Source organism: Schistocerca serialis, chromosome 8 (genome assembly GCF_023864345.2).
Source record: "Schistocerca serialis cubense isolate TAMUIC-IGC-003099 chromosome 8, iqSchSeri2.2, whole genome shotgun sequence".
Classification (NCBI taxonomy): domain Eukaryota; kingdom Metazoa; phylum Arthropoda; class Insecta; order Orthoptera; family Acrididae; genus Schistocerca; species Schistocerca serialis.
The window spans coordinates 572653237-572666120 of record NC_064645.1 but is presented as its reverse complement, the minus strand read 5'-3'; the positions used below and the strand labels follow the sequence as shown (position 1 = coordinate 572666120).

Below are 12884 nucleotides of genomic sequence, written 5' to 3'. Positions count from 1 at the left end.
GTACTGTGTTTTGCAACTTTGGTCAGTGTTTTAAATAAGTGTGTGTTGGAGAAGGTGGTGGGGGAGGGGGAATGAGGGAATGAGAAATAGTGTGAAGATGATTGGTGTAGGGGAAAGAAAACAGGGAGGAGTTGGTTGGGATGTCATAAGTTTAATAAGATAGGTCATGCTAAAACTACAGAACATATAACTATGTAAAGATTCTTGTTTAATCACTAGTAGTGTGGAACAGTGACTATGTAAATGGCATAAAATAGTGAAATTATAAAATAGACTGAAGGGGAACCGAGGTTGGGCAAAGAAGGCAAAAGAGTGGGGGGAGGGGGTTGTTCATAGTAGCAGGGATGGTATGGGTTTGGCAAGAGAGGGTGCTGAACATGATCCAGAGTGATCAAAACATGTAATTTCATTAAAAATGTGCAACTGAGGGGGAACAGTAAATAAGAATTACCTTGAAAATGTAGGAAGTGATAAACTTCTTTCCTTTTACCATTTTGTGGGGAGTTTCATTAAGAAAAAGTTTCTTAAAGATTTGAAACTAAGTGTAAAACTTGTTGCAAGTCACTAACTGTTCGCATTCTCAAACACCAAAAAACTATAACTTGGGTATTTGCACACTGTGAGTTATGCTGACTCAAAACATGTTCACAGTTTCTAAATGTAATATCTGTATTATTGTGTTAAACTTTTGACATACAACTATACCTCTTAATGAGTAGATTGCAACAGCTTGCTAAATTTTTAAATTTGATCAATCAGCATGCAAAATATTGAAAACCACATTTTTGTTGACCATGGAAGCTGTTAGATAGACAGCCTGTGACTGGGTCCGCCAACCATGAACTAGGGTAGCTGCTTAGTAACATAGATCGCATACCTTTGGAATATTGCCTCAGACGTGCAGCTGAATTCATGGTCTCCTATCAGAGAAGTAACTGGTCATCGTAATTGTTAGCAGATAATGTTGTAATTTATCACCTAGTGAACTGATCAGGAGATCAAAATGAATTGTAGAATGATGTAGGCTGAACAAGATATTTGTATGGCATGAATAATGCAGTTGACTGTAAACAAGAAAATGTGTTAGGTCCTCCCAAAGAGTATAAGGAAATCAGTTAAATTTCGGTTATACAACAAATAACATAAATTTATAGGTTGTCAGTTCAACTAAATTCCTAGGGATTACAATTATCAACAACTTACATTAGTACCATCACATACAAAATGTGTAGAGGCAAACTAAGGATTATGTTTGCTGGCAGAACACTAAGAGGATGCCAGAAATCTACTAAAGGGATTGCTTACGCTACACTTGCCCATCCTCTTCTGGAGATTGGTGCTCGGTATGGGATCCTTATCAGATACGATTGACGGAGGACGTGGAAAAAGTTCAAAGAAGGGCAGTTCATTTTGTTTTATCATGAAATGAGAGAGAATAACATAGATATCATACAAGACTTGTTGTGTCAGGCAGTAAAATAAATGTTCTTTGTTGCAGCAGGGTCTTCTCATGAAATTTCAGTCACCAACTTTGTCCTCAAAATTTGTTTATTTTATCGAATCTACCCTCCGTTGTGAGAAATGACCGATCTGATAAGATAAGACACATCAGGGCTTGCACAGAAAGATTGAGGTATTCATCTTTTACACATGCTATTCGAGAGTGGAACAATGGAGGAATAGTCTTAGAATAATTCAGTGAATACTCCACCAAGCATTAAGTGTAAACTGCAGAGTAGTCACATAGATGCAGATGAACTAATGTTATTAAAAAAGGAATATTATCACATACCACCAAGGGTTTGAAAATTACTCAACAAAATATTTACCTGCTGCGATATTTTCATTTATTGGATGATACAATTTTAGAGTGAATACATTTCCAGTTCATTAGGTAAGTCATGTAACCTGTAATACACCTGCATTGGTGCCACAGACCTTGAGAGATGGGTCTAGAAGCTACCATCTGGAACGTAAGAAGTTTCTTTGTTGCAAAAAGTGTCATTAATTATGTATAGAGGTGCACATCTTTCTGTGGAAGCTAGACTGCATTCTTTCATCATGGACAACTTAGGTTACTGATACAATCACAATCTTACACCATTAGAATGGCATGAATTTCATTGTACATTAGAACTGAAAATACGTCTGCCAAGGAATTGCTGACGTAATATATCTTCTGCATATGCACTAGTAAAGACCACCTATCCACCTACTTTTATACAAGAAATTGACACACACACACACACACACACACACACTCTGTAGTCTCACTATATTTGTTCTTTTGCAGGTCAAGTGTGTAAAATGCCCGGAAGAGGAGCTAACCAACTGGACATTTGAATCACATAATTACCAAAAGCATAATGGGCTCTCATGGATAGAGGGCCAAGAACCAATTGTAAGTTATATATTGTTACCACATTATAAATGATAATCAATAGAAATCAATAGAAGAACATCTCTCTCTCTCTCTCTCTCTCTCTCTCTCTCTCTCTCACACACACACACACACACACACACACACACACATGCCTCAGTCCCAAAGTTTAGTAACTGTTCCAGAAGATAATCCTTATTTTGCCACTGCCACTGAGAACTACCTTTCATTGTGCACTCAACTGCCTCTCACAACTCTCCTACACCCTCCTGGGGGTACCACGTATATGCCCTTCCATCTTGCTTTTTTCACTCCTAGCCTGTCTGCTTGGGTAGCTACTTGTGTCACCAAGGCTCATAAATGAAAATAATCGGTTTTTGAAAATTGGATGTATAAAATATTTACTCACCAAGCGGTAGCAGGAGAAGACACTCATTAAAGTTAAGTAAATATGCAAGCTTTCGCAGACAGTGACTTACTGGACAGGATGAGGAAGAAGTGTGTGTGTGTGTGTGTGTGTGTGTGTGTGTGTGTGTGTGTGTGTGCGCGTGCACGTGCGTGCGTGCGTGGGTGTGTGTAATCAGAGGAAAAATAGCAATTGTATTCATAAGAGTCCCTGATAAAGCAAGTGTAAGTGAATTAATCAGTAAATAATAGTTTTATAGGTAGTAAGATGATGGTGATGAATCTTGGAATGGGAACTTCTGTGTATAAGAAGGAAAAGGAAGAGAGAGAAACTTGAAAAATTCTGAAGAGAGATAGTCTTCTTCTTCTTCTTCTTCTTCTTCTTCTTCTTCTTCTCAAGTACTGTAGCCCTCACCTCACTAATGCATATTGTCAGTTACACACTCCTGCTTGAACTCGGCTACATCTGGAAAATTGCATATATTTGCTCTCCTGAATATCTTAAGGGTATATGGAACGTCCTACGCTTACAATGTTAAATTGAACTAAAAGTTAGGAACATTTTCTCATTTGTTATTTGGACGATACTCTTGATTTTTTCACAGAACTCAGAGATATGTTCTGCTTTTATGCTGAATTATTAATTTTGAAAAATAATGTATAGTTTTTCAGATATTTTATTTTTTGTAAATGTTAAAAAAAAGTTATACATTTTAACAAGTATTTTAAAATTTACATCCATTAATAAAAAATAATTCCACATATCTTTTTATTCAGATATATTAGAAGGTCTTAAGGAACAACTACAGAAAATTTCATCTTTCTACTATAAATAGGCCCTGAGAAAATGTACCTTATGCACAAAAAAACTAAAGTTACGGGAAATTAGCTTCAAAGTTTTTACTTCATTACAAGCCTGCTCCATAGCTTGTATCATCAGAATCGTCCAACAGCTTCCCTTTGATGGCTCTGCTATGCTGTCTAGCCATCTTTGAATATACTTTTATGGTATTATCTGAAGACCTGAGCCGTTCCTTGTCCAAACAAAGCATAGCTGCGGCAGTTCGTAGTCCTACACAGAGCCCCAACTTCTGCAGAACTTTGCACTTTGTTATATTGCCCTGATTGAATGATGAAACAGCATCATAAACGCTAAAGTGAAGTGTGTTTATACCCACAAACACAGTTTTAGGTAGTCTATTCCATATCATATGGTTCACACACTCGTTTGGATTTTGAGTCCGGCCATGAAGACATTTCTTTAGTAGACTAATATCTGCGAGGTCTCGGAATATTGGTTTTATTTTATCCATTATGGCAGGTGGCAGGTGATGAGGGTGATTGTATTGTTTCTTAGTTACCTTGCCTCTGTTGTACTTGCACCAACTATCGTCTCCTTCTGGACATAGCCCATGTTGGGGATTCTCATTGTTTGAAGCTGTATGAAAAAACAGAGCCCAGACTGCTCTTCTCATTAATTCTGCATCTGCTGTATTCTGTCTTATTGCCAGACCACAGCACTTCTGAATATGATCTATTGTAGCATCTGTCCATCTGTTTTTCCCATCTAAAGTTTTTCCATCGCTCAATTTCTTGTCTTTCATGCTAGCCTTGAGCCGTCGAAGTCTTGATCCCATCCTTTTCTGAACATGGCCAACACACTCTAGTTGGAAATTTTCACATCATTACCATAGGGTCTCAGTTCCTCAATTTCCTTGAAAGCCTTGGAGTCACCATCTCCAAGATAATTTATGTATCTAACGTTGTACCATTGAGCGTTGATAAATACTTCTTACACCAGCAACTTCCATACCACCATTTGACCCATAGTAATTTGCCATGCACTCCTCTTCATGTTTAGTTTTCATTTTCTCCTTGCATCTGCAATGCTTGGAAAGTATTGTCACATCAATTACCTTACCAGTGTCCACACTTGTAGCTGTTACTACACCTTTCAGAGATGTGTGGCCTCTCTTCTGCCAGCTTCCATCAAAAGCTATGGACAAGTCTCTGCTATTATTATTTTCAACAACTGCTTCCTCAACAGCATCTTTCATGTTTTCCTGTGCTACATCTTCTACAGCAGAGCCTATTGCAATTATGTGTTTGTTAAATTTTGAAGGTGGAGGAGGGAGGTTCATCACACCACACAACATGGCACCTGCAGCCCTGCCCTTTCCTATACACCGTAATCCATAAACCAGTCTAATGTTTATATTGTATAGTTTACCTGTATTTGCAGTAACATGTGAGGAATTGAAGAAAGTAACACTGTGTTTGCAATAACTGCACATCAACTCTAATTCACAAGCAAGTCCTACATGTAAGTTTGTTTTCAATGAAACACATTTTCCACATTGTTTGCAGCACACTGTTCTCCAAAACGTCTGATAATAAAGAGACGTTAATTACCTCATATTTTGTAGTCCCAGCATTTAATTTCTTGTATTCTTCTTCAATTCCAGCTAGTTTTCTTCTTGAAAAACTTTCCGGTGTAGTGGCAGCAGCATCACTCAATGTATCACTACCACTGTTGAGGTTAGTCGCTACTGGGACATCAGATACTGATGAAGATGAATCAGACGAATTTTTAGTACACTTTACTTTCTTGCGCCAATGTACACGCTTTCTAAATACCTTCAGACTAGGTCTTGGAATGTTGAAGGAAAGAAAACTCAATGACTTCTCCACATACGACTTTCACAACAATGACATGGATGTACTCACAAAGGAAACAATACAAATGGTGCAGAATCTATTGTCAACTGTCTAGCAGTGTAGCCAACAGAAAAGCTAACTCGCTTGTGCTCAATTATATCTCTGGCAAGGCTGTCTATATCAGGTATATTTCGCGCCTCATATACAAGGTGCGGAACATCGTGTGTTGAAATTATTTTAAAAAATTATTTAAAATAGTTCTATTCACGTCATCCAAATATTTTATACATGGTATTAAACGGGAGAGTCTAAATTTTTCGAAAATGCATTTACCCAAAAATCGATTTTTTCATCGAAAAACTCATTCCGTATACCCTTAAAATATTGAATGCAATTTAGATTTCTTTACATGCTTCACTTTTTATGTGATCTCAAAAGAAAAATACATTGTGTCCACCCAATTTGAAGTTCTTATTCATTACAGTGATTTGTCCTTGACTTTGCATTTCTAGGACATGAAAGATGAAAAAGTTGTTCAAAAAATACTTCTTAAGGTCCGCAAGCAAGGAAAGAAGTGGTTCACCTGTGAAAAGTGTGATGTTGCAAAGAAGAGTGTTGTTGGATTTTATAGCCACATGCAGTTCTGCCAGAAGACCTCGGAGGTATGTCATCTTTATTTCTCTTTTTTCAGTTTGATTAAAGATTGTGGATATACAAAGGTGGCACAGTAGTAAGAGGAAGTGTGTATCTCATGGTGTGTCAATCATTTAATCATCATTGTTGCATGTTAGTAGAACATTTAATTCTGGTTTTCATGTGCACAGGAAGCTATCATGTCATAGTGATCACTATGGGTGTCTGGAAGGAAACATACCAAGGATTGATCAAACTAGTGAAGGTGACATTTTTTGGAGGATATCAGTTTTCCAAGAGAGAGTTATCCCATAGGGAACATGCTGAAGCTTTAAGCTGTTGCAGAGTAAAGCAGCTGAAGCATATTGTGTGTGGGGGGAGGGGGGGGGGGGGGGGGGAACTTTGTTTTGTGAGAGTGACTGAGGCAATGCTTTTCCACATAAATCGGACTAAATCTTTTTAACTAAAAATGCATTGGGGGAGAAAAGACATTGTCAGTTTACTTTTTAAGTTGACCTTGCTATCAGTCATTTGGTAAAAAACTCGAACATTTTGTCACAGCAAAATTCAACTTTCTTTGATCCTGAGATAATTTTACTTACTCAGTTTTTTTTTCTAATTAATAACAAACATTGTCACTCCTTTTGTTGTGTGACAGGTAGATCACCATACATTTCAATAAAGAATGTATGTACACTCTTTGACATAAAACTCGACCGGCGGCCGGCCGCTTCAGAGGCTAAGTCCGCGCCGATCGCGACATGGGACAATAAAACTGGCCAACTCGCTAATTCTCCAAGTCCGGTTATCTGCACAATCTGGCAACACTGCAGACTGCGGCACTTCTGGAGGAAAACTTGTCCCATGATAGAGAAACACTAGGCCGATTACGCCTGTGGTCTAGCGGTAGCGTGCGTTGTTTCTGTTCGTAATGTCAGTGGATCGAGAGCAGCTGGCCTAAAATATTTTTATAGCCTCTTCTGTCTGAATGCTGAAGACGTGAATGTAATGGTAGCGCAGATTCAATCTATTTCGCTTTCTGACACACCGATATCAAAATTTTATCCAGTAACGATTTTGCGGCGGATTTCCTGCAGACTGTCCTCCTCTGGACGCCGTATGCGGCAAAGCTCCGGGATCCATTTGCTGGCTACCGGCAGCGGCCGTGGCGACAGCACAGCGGCGCTGCACTCCCCCGTTCTTTATCGAAAGCGCCTGCTCCCGCTCATCGCTTTTGATGATTTAAAACGCTTTATTATTAAATGTTGCTCCACAGAAAATTTCTACGATTTCCATTCACTCTCAAAAGCAACGGAGACAGACGCCCTGATTAGTAGGCGGGTATTATATTACATTAATCAGCAAGAGCTGAGTATGGCCTGAAATTAATTTTATAGACTGGGACGAAATTAAACCACCTCGCTACATTCGATGAATTTATAAATGCTTCATACCTCGTTTCTTTTCCTTTCAAACTCAATTATTTGTGCAACTTTTGGTCAATGTTCGGATGTTTTCGTCAAGCAGAGGTGAGCGTCTGTGGTATAAAGTGTATTACAGTTCTTGTTTCATTCCTTATGGTAACTCTATGCGATAAACTGTGTGAATACCTTGCAATGCATGCTCTGTAGCAGTGCAGGAACACTGCACATTTGGAGTTCCATGTATGGGTTCATGAAGTATTTAATGTTGATCGGAAGTGATAGTTAAGGTCATCAGAATTAGACCAGAAAAATTTGTCGTTTTGGAGGTTTCAGAGAACGGAAAGGAATTGCTAACACCGGTGTTAGAAAACGTCTACAGTTAAATGCAATTGCAAAAATTTAGAAGAGGGGAACTATATTAATCAACATGTGCACTTCATAAACAACCTTCTGACATGTTAGACCTATATGACGAACAAAACTCAAATTTATAGCCGGCCGCGGTGGTCTAGCGGTTCTGGCGCTGCAGTCCGGAACCGCGGGACTGCTACGGTCGCAGGTTCGAATCCTGCCTCGGGCATGGGTGTGTGTGATGTCCTTAGGTTAGTTAGGTTTAAGTAGTTCTAAGTTCTAGGGGACTTATGACCTAAGATGTTGAGTCCCATAGTGCTCAGAGCCATTTGAACCATTTGAAATTTATATCGTTGACAGTCGCTTTGAATCTTTTCAGGATCTATTTTACAGTGAAGCACCTTGGCATTTGCAAAGCAGACATCCATGATATTAACTTAATTTACCAAGTCGAATCGGACGAAGATTGATGTTTAAAGGCATTCTTCAGATTTCGTATAAACAATTTTTACTAGCCGTTTGCAACTCCATTAATTAAAATGGAAAATAAAAGGTTGTAGTCAGCGGCTTCCACCGAGATTGGAACTGCTATGTCATACAGTACGACCACCGCAACGCACAAGGAAACCTCTTTTTTTTTTTTTTTTTTTTTAATTTTGCTTTTTTTTTCTTTTACTTTTTTACGATTACCCCTTTTTTCTCTCTTATTTTAAAGCCCCTTAGGAAAATGGCAATAAAAAAAGAAACTAAGTGCCAACGCCACTTTTCATCCAATAACAAAAAAAAAAAAAATATCTGGTCCACTTCAGGCTTTTGCTCCTGACTAAACCTACCCCAAGAGCTGCCTATATACCAGGGGAAATATGGGAATTCAAGGTTAGGGCTATCATTACAAACAAAACAAAATCTTCCTTTTTCTGAATTTTATTTTTATTTTGATTTTTGTTTTGTTTGTTTTTGTTGTATAATTGATCAGACTCCTTCTGCGCCCCGCTGGTAATATGTTGAGTCACGTCTTCTCGAAATTGGCGTGTTCCGTTCAGTAGTTCAGAAATGTTCATTGGTTCAAATTGGAAACCTTCTTCACTCTTGGCAACACATTCCAGCTGCGAGGCGGGTCGTGGAAAGCACTTCCAAGGAAGTTCGAGAAAAATTGTCTGTATTTTGGGTGGCGGACAACGACATAATGACGGTCGTTGAGGTATGTCCAAAAATCGAGTACAGAGTCTACAGTTTGTCCAACTAGGTAGTGAATGGCATGTCCGCGAATCCAATTCACAGCATTGGTCTTTGTCCGAGGAAAATAGTCACGTCCCGGAACTAATAATGAAAGGGGAGTATTCCGATTCAGAATGTCCCGCGTTAGAAAAGCCACAATATGACGAATAACCTCTGAGCTAACGACACACTGGCGACCACAGACGGACTATAGTCACTGCGATGTTGCCTGAGCCTCAAAACGCAACCTTAAAACACACAAACAGGTGTTACTTATGTGAAGAACGCCGTTCTTGGAGTCCAGAAATTAATTATACTTTCTAAGTGTCTCATCTTACAGTGGATTCTATCGTACGAGTCTTCGATGTGGAAAACGAATGTCAAGTGAATTTAGCGAGGTAACGCCGGCCTACACCCGGAAGTAAATGCACTATCAGAGTGTTGACAAATACTTGCTACGACGCTGCCATTTCTCGGTTCTCTTACGAGGCAGCTCTTCAGCGAAATGCTTGCCGTAATTCTCCGATACGGTCCTTCAGAGTGGAGACGCGCGCGCACGTTTGGTTTTTATGCGGCGTTCTCCCCTGATGGTTTCTGACGTCGCCTTGTGGGCTATGTCTACATTTGTGACATTCAATTATCATTAATCCAGAATGATACAAGTTTCAGCGTCCGGCGCGGAAGAAGGCTGTTGACGCCGACATTATATCATTTCAACGTAGGGAAAGCAAAACGGGTCATTCAATGTTTCTCATTCAACATAAAGCATGTGAGATAATTTTCCGTGACGTTCAGAATCATCTAAAAATACAAACGAAGTAAAAATACATCTGAAGCTTATTCGAATTGAATATAATGTAAGATGCACTTCGATGTCGAATTTGTCCACATGCAATCTTTTGCAGCATACAAAAAGAATGTCATGATTACCACGAGAATGAAGAAATATGTTGGTACGGATGGAAGGAAGGAGAGACGCAGTCAACAAATATTCGATTCCTCATGGCATTCACTTCATTTGAGACGTAAGAAGAGTTAAAGCGGGATATTACTTTCGTTAACACGAAAGATATGCCGCACATATTGATAACAAGGAAGTCTGCGTCTTAATACGTTTCCTCCTTGAAATCTGTATGCTCTCTTATATACTAAGTAGCCTGATCATTGTTTCAGTAATGTTACCCTCTTGTTTGACCCCGTAACGATGAACAGATTCCAAATGCATGTCTCTGCATGAAAGTAGCTGTTCGAACCCTTCCTGGGTTGCTTTTTGTGTTTTATTGCTTGGAATTCCTGAAGCAGACCACTGTGCCTTCTCCCCTTGTGGGTTAGGTCTCAAAACTAAACCGCTTTTTATCCAATGGCATAATTTATTCAGACAGCATCAGCACAAGACTGTCAAACAAAGCCTTCCATTTACAGTTGCAACACTCTAACCAGCACTGACCGAAGTGTAATCCACGGTCATGGTCCGAAATTAGCAGCTGTCTGCTACTGTGGCAAAGTCCGTACTACACTTTCGATTCCGCAGCACCATTTTAGCTGGTAACACTGTGTAGTTGCAGAGTTGTGCTAGTATGTCTGTCCTCACACTGTCAACTTTATGTATCTCACTTCTCCTGTAGCGTTGATCAAAGGAGCAGAAGTAAATGAGTGTATTCTGCATGACGTAACATTCAGTATTCCCTTCTTTCATAGCCACTCTTCATGTGCATCGATACCAAATAGGAATGTGAAAACTCTTGCGAGTGAGAGAATGACAATAACAATCGTAACAAGAACAATCAAATAATGAATAATGTTTATTCCAACGCAGAACGAGAATGGCTTTAAATATAAAAATCTATATCTATATCCATATCTATTGATCTTTGAGTGGGCACAATGCAAATATATTCTTAGCATTTAGTTACTGAATTTAGTTCGGGATGTTTGCAGAGAAAAGGAAAAGTCGGTACTTCTCGCTAGTGTAATGTAATGTGAACCAGCAACTACCCTTTCTTTAGAACACGACTCAAGCAGGTCCCCAAGTAGATACCAAGGCACTGCTGCATTCTGTTCCCTGACATTGCTCTGATGACGGTTAATGCAGATAGTTTCGATTATGAAATACAAAACGTATTGCAGGTTAGTTCCTAGGATAGTAACATTAAATTTGCGTTGTAGACGGCACATGAACGTGACGACTAGCCATATTACTCATCAATATAAAAAGACAATATTATGGGAATTTAGCAGGATTACTCAACATGAATTCTAAAATTGGTTGACTGACCGCACAGGTGCTAAACGTCGTCAAGAGTATACGATGTCCTAATCGCATTAGGAATATGAAGATCGTCTTCGACAGCTCGCAACTTTCACATTGCTATCTCCACCCTACTCCGGACAGACTACATATTGAAAAATACAAGCGAGTTCTCTTGCAGCGTAAGCTTATTGTAACTAATCTAAAAATTATTGGACAGGAACATTGTCCTATTCAAAAAAAGCTGTCCAGCAGGTCCTCTAATCGCTCCTTGGTACAGTCGTTTGACTATTGAAAATGGTTCCAACAAGTCACCACTAGAAAACACTGCTCTGTACCGCAATAACTCAAGATGTAAAGTAATACCTCAATACTACAAATATCAGGGAACACCTTATCACAGATAAGACTGTCCTTAAGGCTTGTAAGCTCACATTTATTACAATAAATGACATACCTGAAATGTTCCCTCTCTCATTATTACGTCAGATTGGTAATGCACGTAGTAAGTTCGTCGTATTCATGATTTCCTCTTCAAAGTAACATACCGTACTTATTATTTAACACAAAATGACGTTAAAAATTTAAGTTATTCACGAGCAGCTAGTTGAGAATATGTATGAACTTCAAATGACACGACGAACTGTTTTGTTCCGCATATGGATTCAAACCAGCTCATGCAGACTAAGCAAAGATTTCGTTACTGACGGAAACTAACAGTCATTCCTGATTAATCTTACAGAGAGTGATATACCTCGATTTTAGACAGTATCAGTTAGCAAATATCAACTTTAAATTGCATAACGCAAACATGTTTAACAGACGCGAATTCCTACCCATCGTCTATTGTCCCTGTTAATGAACTACGAGAGATGTTAAATATTGCTTCTTCACAAGTAACTTACTTCAAATGCCGTGAGGTACAGCTTTGTGTTGGACACGGATTCGAACCCAGAACCTAATCGGATTGCTATCGAAGCACAGTCAAATGTGACATATCGGATTTTCGCGGCAGTAGCTAGATGTTTTAACTGATATGACGAGACGAAACATTAATTTTTTTCTTCCCAGGACTCCTACCCGGCACCTGTCGCTGTTATATTCTAGAGAAAACGAACGTTAAATATGGGTTTGTTGTGCCAGCAGTAATATGTGAGCATGTTTGAACTAGAAATAATATGACGAAGAGTTCAGCGCTCACTGGGAATAGAGCCCCACACATATCGTTGTTGACTACACACAAAGAGACGTCAGCTACCGAATTTTTCTCCACCAGCTGCTCAGAATAACATCTTGAACTTACAGTCATCTCGCAAATAGTTCTGTGTCTCACTGGGAGTTAAAAACGTCAGATATCGTTAGTGTTGACAATGAATGAAAATACGTTAAAAATCAAAATTCTTATCCACCAGCATATAGGTGTTCTCATGCTAGAGCTTGATAATACATAATTAAATCTTTAGTGCCGGGCCAGGATTCGATCCCATTCACGCTCAATATGTGGAGATGTTGAGGAATCTGCAGTTTTGAACAAACAACAAATTGTAGGCGAGCTGTATTGTCACGA

At 39.0% G+C, this 12884-nt stretch overlaps 1 protein-coding gene across 1 annotated transcript in view; it reads left to right on the top strand.

The window, feature by feature from the left end:
* LOC126417128 (uncharacterized) overlaps window positions 1-12884 on the top strand; it is a 319349-nt gene that overhangs the window by 172504 nt on the left and 133961 nt on the right. The window contains exons 12-13 of the mRNA XM_050085024.1: window positions 2294-2401; window positions 5956-6105. Of these exons, the coding sequence (XP_049940981.1) occupies window positions 2294-2401; window positions 5956-6105 (258 nt within the window). The remainder of the gene's footprint in view (window positions 1-2293; window positions 2402-5955; window positions 6106-12884) is intronic.